We start from the raw sequence: 17,300 nt of genomic DNA on the forward strand, positions 1-17,300 counted from the left end.
CAGATTCTCCAATCTGTACAGGGCTGGGCATAAAGCCAATTTATTCTGGGCACTGTTCCTAATGAGTGCACACCCAGTATTCAAACAGAAAGGTAAGACTAGGCACTGTTACATTGCTCCTATCTCATTTCCTGGCTGGTGCCTTTTATAGGAGTAATCATTCCTAGACCAGAAACAGCAGAAATCCTACAGTAATGCAAAGGGTGTGAAGACCTGGGGTTACAGGTTTCTACCCTTTTGGTTCTGCTCTGCACCTGGGAACTGAGCATTTCCCAGGTGAAAATCAGAGGAAAATCTCTTATTGACTTCCTGCAAGGTACAGTTTCCACTCATCATCCTCAGCTACTTTGCAAAATGTTGATTCACATCAGTCTTGACACCTAGTGTAGACAAATTATAGTAATAGTCAGGAGCAGGTATTCTGGGTGATTTGCCCTTTCCTAAACCAGGCCATTTATAGTGTTGTGACTGTCAGCCTCCTCAAGAACAGCAAATTCAATTCAGTACAGACTGGGGAATGAAGCTGGGATGTTCCTGTTACAAATGGATCAGCAACTCACGAGCCAACAACTTAAAGAATTAAGTTTATTAAAGTTGAATTTTGCACTCAAAGATGCAAGTGTTGGGGAATGAAGCACTTTTTTCCAGTTTTATCACTCAGTCTCAACATCAAGTACTCACAGATCAGAGATAATACTGAGTAAGGTTTCTTCTACTCTACCCAATGACGTGCCTCAGATTAAAACCCCCTATTGCGGTAGTATGAATCTGTCCACTATCCGTAACAACCTTCTTTATGGTGGCTCAGAGATCTCAATTCTCTACCAATTGTGCTAAATTAAGGTTCGGTTTCTTACTGACATTAAAACTCTGTCTGTTACATTTTTATTTTTGCCCATTCTAGTATGTTAATCAATATCACCTTGCTCAAAACCACTAGGAACTGGGTTGAGACTATCCAATCTCAGTTCATGGAAGCCTTACAGTCAGGATAGATAGAAATGTGCATCCCATCAATCTGGGCAAAACTCACATCAGGTCCAGGGGTGAAGCAGAGCAACACCACCATCACCATCCCCGGCTATGTCCTGCCCAACCAGCAGGACAGATCCAGCAAGGTGGCAGCACAGTGGTGTGCAGTCAGGAGGGAGTTGCCCTGGGAGTCCTCAACATTGACTCCAAACCCATGAAGTCCCATTGCATCAGGTCAAACATGGGCAAGGAAACCTCCTGCTGATTACCACCTACCGCCCCCCCCACTTCAGCTGATGACTCAGTACTCCTCCATGTTGAACAGCAGTTGGAGGAAGCACTGAGGGTGGCAAGGGCGCAGAATGTACTCCAGTTGGGGGACTTCAATGTCTATCAGCAAGAGTGGCTCGGTAGCACCACTACTGACTGAGCTGGCCGAGCTTTAAAGGACATATCTGCTAGACTGGGTCTGCAGCAGGTGTTGAGGGAACCAAGAGGGAAAAATATATTTGACCTCATCCTCACCAATCTGCCTGCCGCAAATGCATCTGTCCATGACAGTATTGGTTGGAGTGACCACCGCACAATCCTTATGGAGACAAAGTCCCATCTTCACATCGAGGATACCCTCCATCATGTTGTGTCGCGCATTGTGCTAAATGGGATAGATTTTGAACAGTTCTGGCAATACAAAACTGGGCATCCATGAGGCGCTGTGGGCCATCAGCAGCAGCAGAATTGTACTCAACCACAATCTGTAACCTCATGGCCTGGCATTTCCCCCACTCTACCATAATTATCAAACCGGGGGACCAACCCTGGTTCAATGAAGAGTGCAGGAGGGCATGCCAGGAGCAGCACCAGGCATACCTCAAAATGAGGGGTCAACCTGGTGAAGCTACAATACAGGACTATCTGCGTGCCAGACAGCGTAAGCAGCATGCGATAGAGCTAAGCGATCCCATAACCAACAAATCATATCTAAGCTCTGCCGTCCTGCCACATCCAGTCGCGAATGATGGTGGACAATTAAACAACTAACTGGAGGAGGTGGCTCCACAAATTTCCCCATTCTCAATAATGGGGGAGCCCAGCACATCAGTGCAAAAGATAAGGCTGAAGCATTTGCAACAATCTTCAGTCAGAAGTGTCGAGTGGATGATCCATCTCGGCCTCCTCCTGAAGTCCCCAGCATCACAGATGCCAGTCTTCAGCTAATTCAATTCACTTCGCGTAATATCAAAAAATGACTGAAGGCACTGAATACTGCAAAGGCTATGGGCCTTGACAACATTCCGGCAATATTACTGAAGACCTGTGCTCCAGAACTTGCCATGTCCCTAGCCAAGCTGTTCCAGTATAGCTACAACACTGGCATCAACCCGGCAATGTGGAAAATTGCCCAGGTATGTCCTGTACACAAAAAGCAGCACAAATCCAACCCAGCCAATTACTGCCCCATCAGTCTACTCTACATCACCAGTAAAGTGCTGGAAGGTGTCGTCGACAGTGCTATCAAACAGCACTTGCTTAGCACTAACCTACCCACTGATGCTCAGTTTGGGTTCCACCAGGGCCATTCAGCTCCTGACGTCATTACAGCCTTTGTTCAAACATGGACAAAAGAACTGAACTCAAGAGGTGTGCTGAGAGTGACTGCCCTTGACATCAAGGCAGCATTTGACAGAGTATGACATCAAGGAGCCCTAGCAAAACTGGAGTCAGTGGGAATTGGGGGAAAAACTCTCTGCCGGTTGGAGTCGTACTTAGCGCAAAGGAAGATGGTTGTGGTTGTTGGAAGTCAATCATCTCAGCTCCAGGACATCACTGCAGCAGTTCCTCATAGTAGTATTCCAGGCCCAACCATCTTCAGCAGCTTCATCAATGACCTTCCTTCAATCATAAGGTCAGAAGTGGGGATGTTTGCCGATGATTGCACAATGTTCAGCACCATTCGCGACTCCTCAGATACTGAAAGCAGTCCGTGTAGAAATGAGGCAAGACCTGGACAATATCCAGGCTTGGGCTGATGACTGGCAAGTAACATTTGTGCCACACAAGTGCCAGGCAATGACCATCTCCAACAAGAGAGAATCTTTCCATCTCCCCTTGACATTCAATGGCATTACCATTGTGAATCTCCCACTATCAACATCCTGGGGCTACCATTGACCAGATACTGAACTGGAGTAGCCATATAAATACCAGGACTACAAGTGCAGGTCAGAGGAATCCTGTGACGAGTAACTCACCTCCTGTTTCCTCAATGCCTGTCCACCATCTACAAGGCACAAGTCAGCAGTGTGATGGAATACTCTCCACTTGCCTGGATGGGTGCAGTTCCAACAACACTCAAGAAGCTCGATACCATCCAGGACAAAGCAGCCCGTTTGATTGGCATCTCATTCACAAACATTCACTCCCTCCACCCCAATGCACAGTGGCAAGAGTGTGTACCATCTACAAGATGCACTGCAGCAATGCACCTCCTTAGACAGCACCTTCCAAATCCACGACCTCTATCACCTAGAAGGACAAGGGCAGCAAATGCATGGGAACACCACCAGCTGCAAGTTCCCTTCAAAGTCACACACCATCCTGACTTGGAACTATATCACCGTTCCTTCACTGTCGCTGGGTTAAATTCCTGGAACTCTATTCCTAACAGCACTGTGGGTGTACCTACCCCACATGGACTGCAGCGGTTCAAGAAGGCAGCTCACCACCACCTTCTCAAGGGCAATTAGAGATGGAAAATAAATGCTGGCCTGACCAGCGATGCCCACATCCCATGAACGAAAAGAAAAAACAAACTCCTGCACCACCCAGTTTTCCCACCCACTCTTTTGCTTACTAAGGTAATAAATAAGTTATTGCAAGTTTTAACTTCAAGATATAGTGGTAGGTTTTAACAGGCTGTTCAGCATAAACGGGGTCATAGCAGCTCCAAAAAGGCTTACCGTCTCAGGTACAAAGAGCTCCTGCCTGTTTCAGGTGGTAAGCACTTTTAATATGCAAATCAAGGTCCAATGACATACCTAGGACTGAGACAACTGGGCAGTACAGCAGAAGAGACACCAAAAAAGTACATATATTGGTGGAGTCAGGATGAATAATGTGGGCTGCTTTCGACAAAGTTCCACATAAGAGATTAGCGTGTAAAATTAAAGCGCCTGGGATTGGGGATAGTGTATTGCGATAAATAGAAAACTGGTTGGCAGACAGGAAACAAAGAGTAGGAATAAATGGGTCTTTTTCAGAATGGCAGGCAGTGACTAGTAGGGTACTGCAGCGATCGGTGCGAAGATTCCAGCTATTCACAATATACATTAATGATTTAGATGAGGGAACTAAATGTAATATCTCCAAATTAGCAGATGACACAAAACTGGGTGGGAGGGTGAGTTGTGAGGAGGATGCAGAGAGGCTTCAGGGTGATTTGGACAAGTTGAGTGAGTGGGCAAATGCATGGCAGATGCAGTATAATGTGGGTAAATTTGAGGTTACCCACTTTGGTAGCAAAAACAGGAAGGCAGATTATCTGACTGGCTATAAACTGAGAGATGGGAATATGCAGCGAGACTTGGGTGTTCTAGTACACCAGTCGCTGAAGGTAAGCATGCAGGTGCAACAGGCGGTAAAAAAGGCAAATGGTATGTTGGTCTTCATAGCGAGAGGATTCGAGTACAGGAGCAGGAATGTCTTGCTGCAATTATACAGGCCCTTGGTGAGGCCACACCTGGAATATTGTGTGCAGTTTTGGTCTCCTTATCTGAGGAAGGATGTTCTTGCTATAGAGGGAGTGCAGCAACGGTTTACCAGATTGATTCCTGGGATGGCGGGACTGACGTATGAGGAGAGATTGAGTGTTAGCATCATATTCGCTGGAGTTCAGAAGAGTGAGGGGGGGATCTCATAGAAACCTATAAAATTCTAACAGGACTTGACAGGGTAGTTGCAGGAAGGATGTTCCCGATGGTGGGGGAGTCCAGAACCAGGGGTCATAGTCTCAGGATACGAGGTAAACCTTTCAGGACCGAGATGAGGAGAAATTTCTTCACCCAGAGAGTGGTGAGCCTGTGGAATTCGTTACCACAGAAAGCAGTTGAGGCCAAAACATTGTAGGTTTTCAAAAAGGAGTTAGATATAGCTCTTGGGTCTAAAGGGTATAGGGCGAAAGCGGGAACAGGCTATTGAGTTGGATGATCAGCATGATCATAATGAATGGCGGAGCAGGCTCGAAGGGCCGAATGGCCTCCTCCTGCTCCTATTTTTTATGTTTCTATGCTACCACCCTGGATCGACCATTCTACCAGCCAGACCTAGGTCTTCTGATCCTGCAACAGCACAGAGCCGGCAAGCTGCAGAAGCTCATCAGTTTGGACACTGCAGCTCACCGATGGCATATTAATGAGACCCTAGCCGCCAGCAGAATTGGTCCACCAGCTGATAGTTAAATTTACCCCATGGTGTCCAATCAACATTAAAAAACAAACACAGGGTCCCCTGGTTTTGAACAGACTATGATGACAAAAATTAGTCAAAATCCAAAGACTTTGTTATTGAGGGCCACATTTTGTTTATTCTATCGCAGGATGTGGGTGTCGCTGGCTAGGCCAGCATTTATTGCCCATCTCTAATTGCCCTTGAGAAGGTGGTGGTGAGCTGCCTTCTTGAACCACTGCAGTCCATGTGGCGTAGGTACACCCACAGTGCTGTTAGGAAGGGAGTTCCAGGATTTTGACCCAGTGACAGTGAAGGAACGGCGATATAGTTCCAAGTCAGGATGGTGTGTGGCTTTGAGGGGAACTTGCAGCAGGTGGTGGTGTTCCCATGCGTCTGCTGCCCTTGTCCTTCTCGGTGGGAAAGGTTGTGGGTTTGGAAGGTGTTGTCGAAGGAGCTTTGGTGAGTTGCCGCAGTGCATCTTGTATACGGTACACACTCCTGCCACTATGTATCGGTGGTAGAGGAAGTCAATGTTGAAGGTGGCAGATGAGGTGCCAATCAAGCAGGCTGCTTTGTCCTGGATGGTGTCGAGCTTCTCGAGTGTTGTTGGAGCAGCACTCCTGTAGGCAAATGGAGAGTATTCCATCACACTCCTGACTTGTGCTTTGTAGATGGTGGACAGGTATTGGGGAGTCAGGAGGTGAGTTACTCAGTGCAGACTTCCCAGCCTCTGACCTCCTCATGTAGCCACAGTACTTATATGGCTGGCCCAATTCAGTTTCTGGTCAACTGCAACCCCCAGAATGTTGATAGTGGGGGATTCAGCGATGGTAACGCCATCGAATGTCAAGGGGAGATGGTTAGATTCTCTCTTGTTGGAGATGGTCATTGCCTGGCATTTGTGTGGCACTTGTTGCTAACTCAGTAACCAAAAATATTACTTGAAAAGCATTACACTGGCCTGGCACTAAATAGCACACTTGAAGCATTATGCATTGATCTTTCAATCCAACTTTAAATATCTCCCTCTTTTAATGAAACACAATACAAGTAATGTACAAAGTCAAGTTCAATTACTGATCCTCAACCTTGCCATTCTCTTCACTCTACAAAATTAAGTGACTTTACATCAATTAAACTTACATCAATCAAGAAAGATTTGCTGTTCAGCAAATTTGAAAACTGGTTAAGAGCTTGCTCTACTGTCTGTCGTCTTGCCTCCGGAATGTCCAGTTTACCAGTTATCATGACATCGTTTTCTCCATCCTTCGATGGTAAGAAAAAGACACGATCAGTGTAGGTTTTATAATCCAGAAACGGGATGCCCACATCATTCAGATCATTTGAGTGGTCCTCCATTTCAGTCACTAGATCTGAAAAAAAAAAATCGTTTTTTTAAATAAAAAACAAAATAGCAGCAGGTTGTTCAGTTTATTTGAAGTAAATTCTTGAATAATGTTTTCCCCTGTTACTTGCTACAGATAAACATGACTTAAAAAGCAGCACTTCCACATATCAGAGATGCATATTGTTAAAAAATATCCTAATGAGCAATGATACATGAAAAGAAGGGGAAGTGTTAACGACCTTTCTTTACACAGTACTGGTTGTGTGCTTTGAACACGACAAATGTAAACCCACAGGCTCAGCTTCCTGGAATAATTTACAGCACTGAAGGACACTAAATAGAATGGGATGGACTGGCCAGAGTTTATTTTTACAGTTAATTGCTTTTAGTCACACTGATCAGATCATTATCTTGATCTGCTTATATGATACAGCACTTTGGAAAAAAGACTTGCATTTGCATAGCACCTTTCAGGGCCACTGGATCTCTAAAGTGCTTTAATGCCAATGAAGTACTTTTGAAGTGTAGTCACTGTTGTAGGAAAACATGGCAGCCAGCCAATTTGCCCAGGGAAAACTCCCACAAACAGCAACGTAATAATGACTAGACAATCTGTTTTTGTGGTGTTGTTTGAGGGATAAATATTGGCCAGGACACTGGGGAGAACTCCCCTTCAATAATCATCAGGAACCAAAGCATTTTTACCAGTAAACTCTTTCTTGCATCGATCTCTCACACTTTCCTCAAGACTCTCCAGTTGCAGCTGAATCTTCTTGTACTCTCGTTCTGCTTGCTGGCTCTTCCTCCTGAAACAAAAAATAAATTGTGCTTTTCCAAATCTGTGATTTTCATCTTGTAAAAGTTGAACTTGATATCATTTATTTTGATGAAGAAAAACTGTTCTACGAACAAAAAGTTTTGAATCTAGTTTCGACCTATTTTACACTATCAATTGCTTTCAGGTCAAATTAAAGGAGGAGGTGAATCCCTTTGCCGCGTGGATGTCTAACATAGAAAGCATGAAAATTTGATATTAGATGAATAGCACTTAGTCACCAGGCAGTAAGTAATTTAACAATTGGTTCTGATCAAATTAGATTCAACTAGTGTACAAGGATCCACAGCACACCAAGATAAAATTACTGTCAGTGATTTGTAATGCCTTATATATGGTGCATTAGTAGTTTTTAAGTATTTTTTTTATTTGCTTACTATCACATATCTGGAGTTTGAGCCTTTAGCATATTGGGAGCGCTCCCAGCTGTGAGTCAAAGTTCAAACTCCAGTTGCTGGGACTGTCCAGAGAGGAGACCAGACCTTTAGATACTTGGGTATGGTGGTTGTGGGTTTACCCCTCATCATCTGGATTGTGGGATCCCACAAGATTCTCCTGCCATAAAGAATTAACCAACCCATTGGCCAGTACAGGAAGATAGTTGTGGACATGGAAGAGCGTGTTCTTGTTGCAGCCTGCCAGACTGTTAATCAACCTGTAAATCCTTCCACTACTGCACTTTATTCTCCAAGGGAAGAGTGTGATGAGACAAATAAAAATAAACAAATAAATGAGACGCTGATACAACATTAGGGGCAGTAACAGATAACCTGAAGGCATATATCATGTGACCATACCCATAGAATTACATTTCAACAGTGTATTTTCAACAGTAGAAATAAACTACACCTTACACAGCAGCAAGTAGGATTTTCACTTGTTCTGTTCTGCAGTGGTTATCCTTAATGTTATAAGCTAATTAATGAAATCAGCAGCAACTTTAGCAGCAATTTTCCTGCCTATGTTTACTTAATTACTTTTATTCAAAAAGGAAGCACTGAATACTATGAACCAATAATAGAGACTACAGGCAACTTTGGTTTGTAATTAAATTGATGTACAACTGGTGCACACCAACTGCTAACACATCGGAGGCTAGACTCCATGCTGTGCTGCTTCTTTCAAGTTGCTGCATGCCTTTGAAATGAGATATGTCAACCTATTACACCCAATTGTAGATAAGAATCAAACCCTAGGCCTAGCCTATTGTTGCAGTACTTTAATGGAAAATATTCAATATACCTGTAGCAGTAAATAGATACACCAATAATCAACAGCATTGGAATCAGTACAAGTGGCAAAATAACACCAAGAGGCAGCTGTGCTGGAGTATCATATTTTACTTTTCCCAGGATGTATTCACGATATCCCATTTTAACCTGGAAAGAAAAAAGCAGTTTTCAGAGTGTATTAATGTTCAATTCACCTAGGTGGTAACTGTATAGAAAAGGTCTTCGTTACTATTTCTTCAAGGGGCATAAATGGCAAATAAATTGCTTCCATTACTGCTTCACAAGTGCAAAAATAACAAAAATAATAATTTTGTTTAAGTCAGGTTTAAGTTTCCAGCCATGAGATTCTGGTCTATATAAAGAGGGGATAAGGAGTTACAAAAAAAAAAGGGACGGGGGGCTATTGTCTGTGGAGGGCAGCAAGCTAGAGTTCAATAGAGCAGATAAAACAGCAGAAATTTACAGCACCAACGGATGTCAATCTATGCATTATTTGTATTGGCTCTTTGCTCAAGCAATCCAAACATAATCCCAGAGCCTTGCTTTCTTCTTATAGGCTGGTACCTTATAGAATCATACAGCACAGAAGGAGGCAATTTGCCTCATCGTGCCTCTGCCGGTTATCTTCCTCTGCTTCAAATATGTATCCATTTTTTGCTTAAAGGATGCAATGGTTTCTACCTCAACCATGCCCAGTGCTTGATTGTACATAGTATGTGCAAGAAGCAAGCTTGATGGGTCCAGTATTCTATTCTCATTTCATACAATTTTAGCACAGGTTATATATGCAAGGAATGTTTACAAATGGAACACTTATCTCAGTAACATTCGCCTTCTTATAAAAAGGCAGCAATTTAAAGTTTGTGCTGCTGTTTCCAGTGAGACCTTCAGGCTTTGCACTGTCGTAGCTAGCCAGCATTGCATTCCACTAGTCTCCACCACTTAGCTTGAATGTCCATGCTATGTCGATATTGGTGCAGATGCTTACCAAGAGCATACAAATTGTCTCACCCGAGTAACCAGACAAGGCCAGGCCCTTGGCTTACTGGCTCCACTATAGGTAAAGTGAGGAATTGGGTTTGTGGGTTTTCAGGCCTGTTACAACATAAGCTCGATTATAATGTAGAGATAAACAGTAGTAACAACTGAAGGTACGTACAATAAATTCTGGAAGGTCATCATTTGCATCCCTCTTTACCCTCTTGGGTGCTGGCTGTTTTTCTGGGGGAGTACATACGAAGTCATTCAAGGAAAGGGTTGTAACTTTACACTCTTCTGTTCCAATGTAAGCTTTCACTTCTTCTGCTGTCATTGCTTTATTTAGATGTTTTCCCTAAAATATTAAACAGTGGAAAATTACAAATCAAGAACAGCAAAAAGGAAAATTGATATAATAGACCATTAACTGAAGTATTAAAACAACTTTCCTCCCTCCTTTTACATTCAAACGCCTTTGTAACATCACCAAAATGACAAATTCTGGATTGGGTCATGGGAGGGTTAAAGATATTATGGGGAATACATCACCAAGCCACTGTGCAGCCAGCCACTGCTTTTTATTATGGTGGCAGATATCGGACACCATGCACAGGCAAGATGTTTCATTAAGATATCTGAATCAGTCTCCAACAGTACATTTGGGAGGCTGATTTAAAATTCACTCCTGCTGTGCAGATTTGCCAAGGGTTGGGAAACGGAGGCAGGAGCTGCCAGCTCCACAATGTCCCTTTTCCAGCATTAGGTTAAGAGGCGCAGGATTGCTTACCCAGCTTCCTCAAGGAAGCTTTCTACCCGCCCCCAGCCGATCACAACATCTGTCTCCACCCTGCTGTGATCGCCGACCTACCCCCTTCCCCTCTTGATTGTCGGGGACCATTCCCGAGGGTCCCTGGCAGTTTCTTCCTGCAGCTAGTTTTCGGTCCTAGACATCAACCAGGCTGTCCAATTGGCCAGTTCCAGAGTGGGAAACGGAACAAAAAAAAAAATGGTAATGAGGCCCTGCTGTTAATTTTGACAGGAGCTCCATGTCCCCAGCCTTGTTGGGTTCCTTGATCATTTTCTGTCTCCCAAGCACCCTCCCTGTAAATATCGGGCCGTTGTTTCTAAATTACACCTTTAAATGGAAAATCCTACGAAGTACAGAATATCTACAGAAAGCAGTGGGTTGGCTATCCCTTCAGATTATTCTAAATTCTTTGTAATTAATATCCGTGCATTGGAAGAGAGTGGAAAAGAACTGCTTACAAAAGAGGAATATGTGGCTTTCAAATCAAAGACACCATGCTACAGTGGACAACATGGTAGGCAAAGCAATGAACTTGCATTTATAGAACACCCTGCAGGGCTTCACTGTCAATTAATTGCTTGTGAAGTGCAGTCACTTGTCCTGTAGGCAGACGTGGCAACTAGTTTGCTTACAGTGAGACCCCACAAATAACAATGAGCTAAAGTGACCAATTATTGGGTTTTGGTGCTATTGGTTGAGGGATGAATGTTGGCCGGAACCCCAGGAGAATTTGTTGCTCTTCCCTGAAATAGTGCTATGGAAATTTTTATATTCACATCTGAATAAACAGACTTGATTTAATGTCCTATTGATAAGACAGCAACTTTGATAACACAGCACTGTCTCAGTACTATGCTGCAGTGTTAAGAAAAACTTACCTGTAATCAAGGCTGAAGACCTGCACCCCTGATTTTTTTTTAAACCTCACATTCTCTTATTCTTTTTTGGTCACATTATATTAAAATTTGTGTAAGTGCAAGCCATATAATTAAAAGATAAACTGAATTAGGAAGCGAGAGAGATTATAAACAAACAAATATGGCAGACACAGTGAGATAGATTTTTCAGAATGGGCCTTCAAATGGGTGGTAGATGGGCATTTTATTATTAGCAACCACGTGTGTGCTGACCCTGATTCACATTTCAATTACATACCCTGGGCAAGTTACTAGCTTAAATTCAGTGTCGTGTTGAAAGCTCAGCAAAGGGCGTGGGACACAGCATGTTATCAGTTCTTATAAGGGGTGATGGGAAGATTAAGTGGACAAAAATACTGGTAGCAATTACAAGGACTGCTGTTGAAGTATATTTCAAGCTTTAGAAAGGTTGTCCCAATAACGAAAACATCTTGCCCAATAAATGCAGAGGAATCAACCAATTTGTAGCCAAGTAATAGGGTGATGAAATATTCCAAACACCTATTTGATGGCTGACAAGGTGGAGATGGTAAATAATGTTAAACTAGGGAAAAGAGTGGCTTTATTTGCCAATGGGGCAGCACCCCATTGCAACAAGCCTGTAGGATAGAGGAATGGACTCGAGGATGCAGTTGACCATTGTTGCCATTAGAACTGCCAGCTCTAGTTGTAGGTGACTGCAATAGATGGCACAGCTGTGGATCTGGCTGTCTGCTGACCCGAAATCTATGAAGCCAGTTCCGCATGGGCACAGCCCAGGTGGTGCCCTTATCTGGTATTGGTACAGTGGTGCAGTTTGCCTCAACATACTCATGCAACTCTTGCTATAAGGGTTCTTTCAATGCACCTGCATTAACAGCACACTCGAGCAGCCCTAGACACCCATTTATATATATATATGCCATGTGAGCCGCATGGAAGATGGCAGGATCCCCAAAGACACATTGTACAGCGAGCTTGCTACTGGTATCAGACCCACCGGCCGTCCATGTCTCCGCTTCAAAGAAGTCTGCAAACGTGACATGAAGTCCTGTGACATTGATCACAAGTCGTGGGAGTCAGTTGCCTGCGTTCACCAGAGCTGGCGGGCAGCCATAAAGGCGGGGCTAAAGTGTGGCGAGTCGAAGAGACTTAGCAGTTGGCAGGAAAAAAGACAGAGGCGCAAGGGGAGAGCCAACTGTGTAACAGCCCCGACAAACAAATTTTTCTGCAGCACCTGTGGAAGAGCCTGTCGCTCTAGAATTGGCCTTTATAGCCACTCCAGGCGCGGCTCCACACACCACTGACCACCTCCAGGCGCTTACCCATTGTCTCTTGAGATAAGGAGGCCAAAGATATATTACACCCATTTCATATGTATGATTAGAATACACGGAAAGTACATGGACATTTAAAGAGGGATAACTTGGGCAGAAATTAACTTTTTTTTAAAATGTATTCATTCATGGGATGTGGGCATCACTGGCAAGGCAACATTTATTGCCCAACCCTAATTGCCATCAAAAAGGTGGTGAGCTGCCTTCTTGAACTGCTGCAGTCCATGTGGTGAAGCTACACCCACAGTGCTGTTAGGTGGGGTGTTCCAGGAATTTGACCCAGTGATGATGAAGGAAAGACAATATATTTCCAAGTCAGGATGATGTCTGACTTGGAGGGGAAATCGGCGGTGGTGGTGTTCCAAAGCACCTGCTGCCCTTGCTCTTCTAGGCAGTACAGGTAGCCAGTTTAGAAGAAGCCTTGGTGAGTTGCTGCAGTGAATCTTGCAGATAGTACACACTGCTGCTACTGTGCACTGGTGGTGGAAGAAGTAAGCGTTTAAGGTTGTGGATGGGGTGCCAATCAAGCAGGCTGCTTTGTCCTGGATGGCACAGAGTCTCCTGAGTGCTGTTGAAGCTGTACTCATCCATGTAAGTGGAGAGTATTCCATAACACTCCTGACTTGTGCCTTATAGATGGTGGAAAGGCTTTGAGGAGTCGGGAGGTGGGTTACTCGCCTCAGAATTCCCGGTCTCTGACCTGCTCTCGTAGCCACAGTATTTATGTAGCTGATCCAGTTGTTTCAAGTCAATGGTTATCCCCAGGATGTTGATGGTGCAGAATTCAGCAATGGTAATCCCATTGAACGTCAAGGAGAGTTGGTTAGATTTTTTCTTTTTGGGCAAATTGGAGCAAGCTTCTGCTGTGACTCCTGCAGTTCCGGCATAACACTTTTCAAACATTTCTCTGATTGATTTTGTCCACTTAATATTCAGTAATTGGGTGAAGCCAATTGTAAAATCTATCCCAGTACACTGGGAGCATGAATGAAACGCAAAGCCCAATACAAAACAAGATAAAATAAAAAGAGCTAGCAAAGCAAAATCTTTCAAAACTCACAATTACTCGTTAATAATTACCTTAACGAAGATCGGTGGCTGTTTGAGTATGAGTACATCATTTTCAAAACGCTGGAAGACTGGATCCTCTACATACAAAAAGCTTACGGTTTTATTAAAATTGTCCAATATGATAATGATAAAATCAACCATCTGGCTTGAGGGAGGTGAGGGGAAGATGAGCATTGAATTATTGGAATTTTTTAATGCTTCCGTTTCATTCTGGAAGAGAAAAATTAAAAGAGTTTACTTTCAAAAAGTATTTCTTCCTTCCAAACAATAACTGCAGAAATGTCAACATCTGCAATGGTAGGGAGTACAAATTATTAAGCTTGATTACATTAATATACATTTCAACTGAACATCCAAATGATAAATAGAAGTTAAACAGTTCGACTAAATACAGTGATGTGTTTTAGTAGCTATTAATTTATTCAGAATGGGATATGGGCATTGCTGGCATGACCAGCATTTAATACACATCCCTAATTGCTCTCGAGAACATGGAGGTGAACCACCTTCTTGCACGTCTGCTGTCTATGCCGTGTTGCTGTTAGGTAGGGAGTTCCAAGATTTTGGCTCAGCAACGATGAAGGAGTGGCAATATATTTCCAAGTCAGGATGGTATGCAACTTGGATGGGATCTTGGAGATCTTCTCTCTCGGTAGTCCCTCAGGAACGAGGATGACTTTCTCCCACTCCAGGGTTGTGGAACCTTAGGTGACTGAATAGTCCAATTCTGGAACTACACACTCTGCCACAGGTGGGGCAGGTGGTGTTTGATGAGGCGAGTGGATGGGATGCTCGAATTTCTGAACGTTCCTTCCATTGTTTGCACTTGGTCGCTGCCTGGGCATGTTGACGTTCTTTGAACTGGCTGGCACCTTCTTCTCCATTTTGGGCGGTCTCGGGCAAAATATTCCCACAATTCAGTGGAATGATCATATTTTTTCAGGGAGGCTTAAGGACCTCCTTGTAGCGTTTCCTCTGTCCTCCTGGTAGCCTCTTGATGTGACAGAGCTCGCAGTAGAAAGCTTGTTTTGGGAGTCTTGCATTAGGCATGCAGACGATGTGGCCTGCGCAATATAAATGACTAGTCATGACCAGTGTCTCGATATTGGGGACGTTGGCCTGAGAGAGAGGACACTGATATTGGAGCGCCTGTCCTGCCACTGAATTTGCAGGATTTTGCGGAGGCATCGCTGGTGATATCTCCCCAGGACTTTGAGGTGTCTGCTGTCCAGTGTCCATGTTTCCGACGCATACAGGAGGGTGGGTAACACTGCGGCCCTGCAGCCCATGAGCTTGGTGCCTGGTTTGAGGTCTTGGTCGTCAAACACTCTTTTCCTCAGATGACCGAAGGCTGCGCTAGCACACTGGAGGCAATGCTGAGTTTCATCGTCAACGTCTGCCTTTGCTGAGAGGAGGCTCCCGCGTTATGAGAAGTGATCCACATTATCCAGTAGTTCGCCGTGGATCTTAATAGGTGGGGGGGGGGTGCCAGGTGCAGTGTTGCACTGCAGGAGCAGGGTGGTAGAGGACCTTTGTCTTTCAGATGTTTAGCTTAAGGCTTATTTTTTCATACACTTCCATGAATGCATTGATGAGAGTTTGAAGCTCGGCCTCTGAGTGTGCCCATACGCATGCATCGTCAGCGCCTGCAGCTCGATGACAGAGGTTGAGGTGACCTTGGTTCTGGACTGGAGGCGATGTACGTTTAATAGTTTCCCACTCATCCTGCAAAGTAGATCTACTCCCGCAGGGAGCTTCAAGGAGATGAGGTGGAGCGTCGCGGCGAGGAAGTTGATAAAGAGCATTGGTGCAATGACACAGCCTTGCTTGACCCCAGTTTGCACTCTGATTGGGTCAGTGGCAGATCCGTTGGCAAGGATTACAGCTTGCACGTCATTGTGCAGCAGGCGGAGGCTGGTGACGAGTTTCTCTGGACAGCCAAATTTGAGGAGTATATGCCATAATCTCTCCCCCTTGATAGTCGGAGGCCTTTGAGGAGGTCAAAGAAGGCCATGTATAAAGGTTTCTGCTGCTCCCTACATTTTTCGTGGAGTTGTCTTGCTGTGAAGATCATGTCCACTGTGCCTCTTGATGGACGGAATCCACATTGAGATTCCAGTAGCAGCTCTTCAGCCACGGGGCGGAGGAGGTTGAGAACGACTCTTGCGATGACCATCCCTGTGGCGGATAGCAGGGATACCCCTCTGTAGTTACCACAGTTGGTCTTGTCACCTTTTTTTGACGATTATGGCACAATTATGGCATCTCGGAGATCCCCTGGCATGCTCTCCTCCTTCCAGATGAGGGAGATGAGTATGGGTGTTAAGAGTGCCTCTCCACCGTATTTTGGAATTTCGGCGGGAATTCCGTCTGCGCTGGTGACCTTATCGTTTTTTCCCCTGTCGGATGGCCTTTTCAATCTCATGTTGGGCTGGGGTTGTGATGAGGTCATGGCGGGTAGCATTCTGTGGAATGTGGTCGAGGGCACTTGCATCAAAGACCGAGTCGCAATTGAGGAGGTCTTCGAAGTGTTCCTTCCAACGAGCGCTTACTGCCTCTCTGTCCTTGATCAACGCCACTCCATTCTTTGCTGTCAGTGGGGTAGGTCCTTGGGTGCTTGGGTCGTGAATGGTCTTGACCATGCTGAAGAATCCACACATGTCGTGGCTGTCGGCAAGTTGCTGTATTTCCTATGCTCTTTCAGTCCACCAGCTGTTCTTTAGGTCACGGGATTTTGTTGGATCAATTGTCTGTATACCTGCTTTCCCCCCTTGAATTTTGGTGATGCTTCCAGTTCAGGAGTGCCTTGCGCTTGCAATTTAGTAGCTCCTGCAACTCCTGGTTGCTCTCGTTAAACCAGTCTTGATGTTTCCTTGTTTCATGATCGAGAAACCAAGAGTAACTTTGCAAGTTACTGATTATGGTAGCTTTGAGAGCAGACCAGGTGTTATGGATACTCTGTTGTTCTTATTCATTGAGCCTCACCAAGTTGCTTGTAAGACACTGCCCGAGTAGGTCTTCCTTTGAAAAGTTCTTGATACCATTGATGTTGATTTTCCTGCAGCAGTGCTTTTGTTGGCGCTGCCATTTTTGGACTGGGTTTATGGAGATAGTAGCTCGGATCAGGCGATGGTCGGTCCAGCAGTCATCAGCTCCTATCATGGCACAGGTGATGTGAACATCCTTGCAGTCCCTCGCTTGGATGTGATATTAGGCAAGCAAATGCCAAAGCCTGGAGTGAGAGTGTTGCCAAGAGGTCTTGTATTTGTGTCTCTGACGAAATAGGGTGTTCGTTATGATCAGGCCATGTTCAAGGCATTTCATCAGAAGAAGGACCCCATTGGTGTGAACCCTTCCAACACCTTCCTTGCCAATCA

The 17,300-nt window shown here is 44.6% G+C and overlaps 1 protein-coding gene across 5 annotated transcripts in view; it reads right to left on the bottom strand.

The window, feature by feature from the left end:
- LOC137384799 (plexin-B2-like) overlaps positions 1-17,300 on the bottom strand; it is a 258,477-nt gene that overhangs the window by 15,921 nt on the left and 225,256 nt on the right. For all 5 annotated transcript variants that reach the window (XM_068059289.1, XM_068059290.1, XM_068059291.1 and 2 more), the window contains 5 exons: positions 13,933-14,133; positions 9,993-10,166; positions 8,844-8,980; positions 7,472-7,572; positions 6,562-6,791 (listed from right to left, as the gene is read on the bottom strand). In XM_068059289.1, coding sequence (XP_067915390.1) covers positions 6,562-6,791; positions 7,472-7,572; positions 8,844-8,980; positions 9,993-10,166; positions 13,933-14,133 — 843 coding nt within the window. The remainder of the gene's footprint in view (positions 1-6,561; positions 6,792-7,471; positions 7,573-8,843; positions 8,981-9,992; positions 10,167-13,932; positions 14,134-17,300) is intronic.

Source organism: Heterodontus francisci, chromosome 27, assembly GCF_036365525.1.
Source record: "Heterodontus francisci isolate sHetFra1 chromosome 27, sHetFra1.hap1, whole genome shotgun sequence".
NCBI classification, from domain to species: domain Eukaryota; kingdom Metazoa; phylum Chordata; class Chondrichthyes; order Heterodontiformes; family Heterodontidae; genus Heterodontus; species Heterodontus francisci.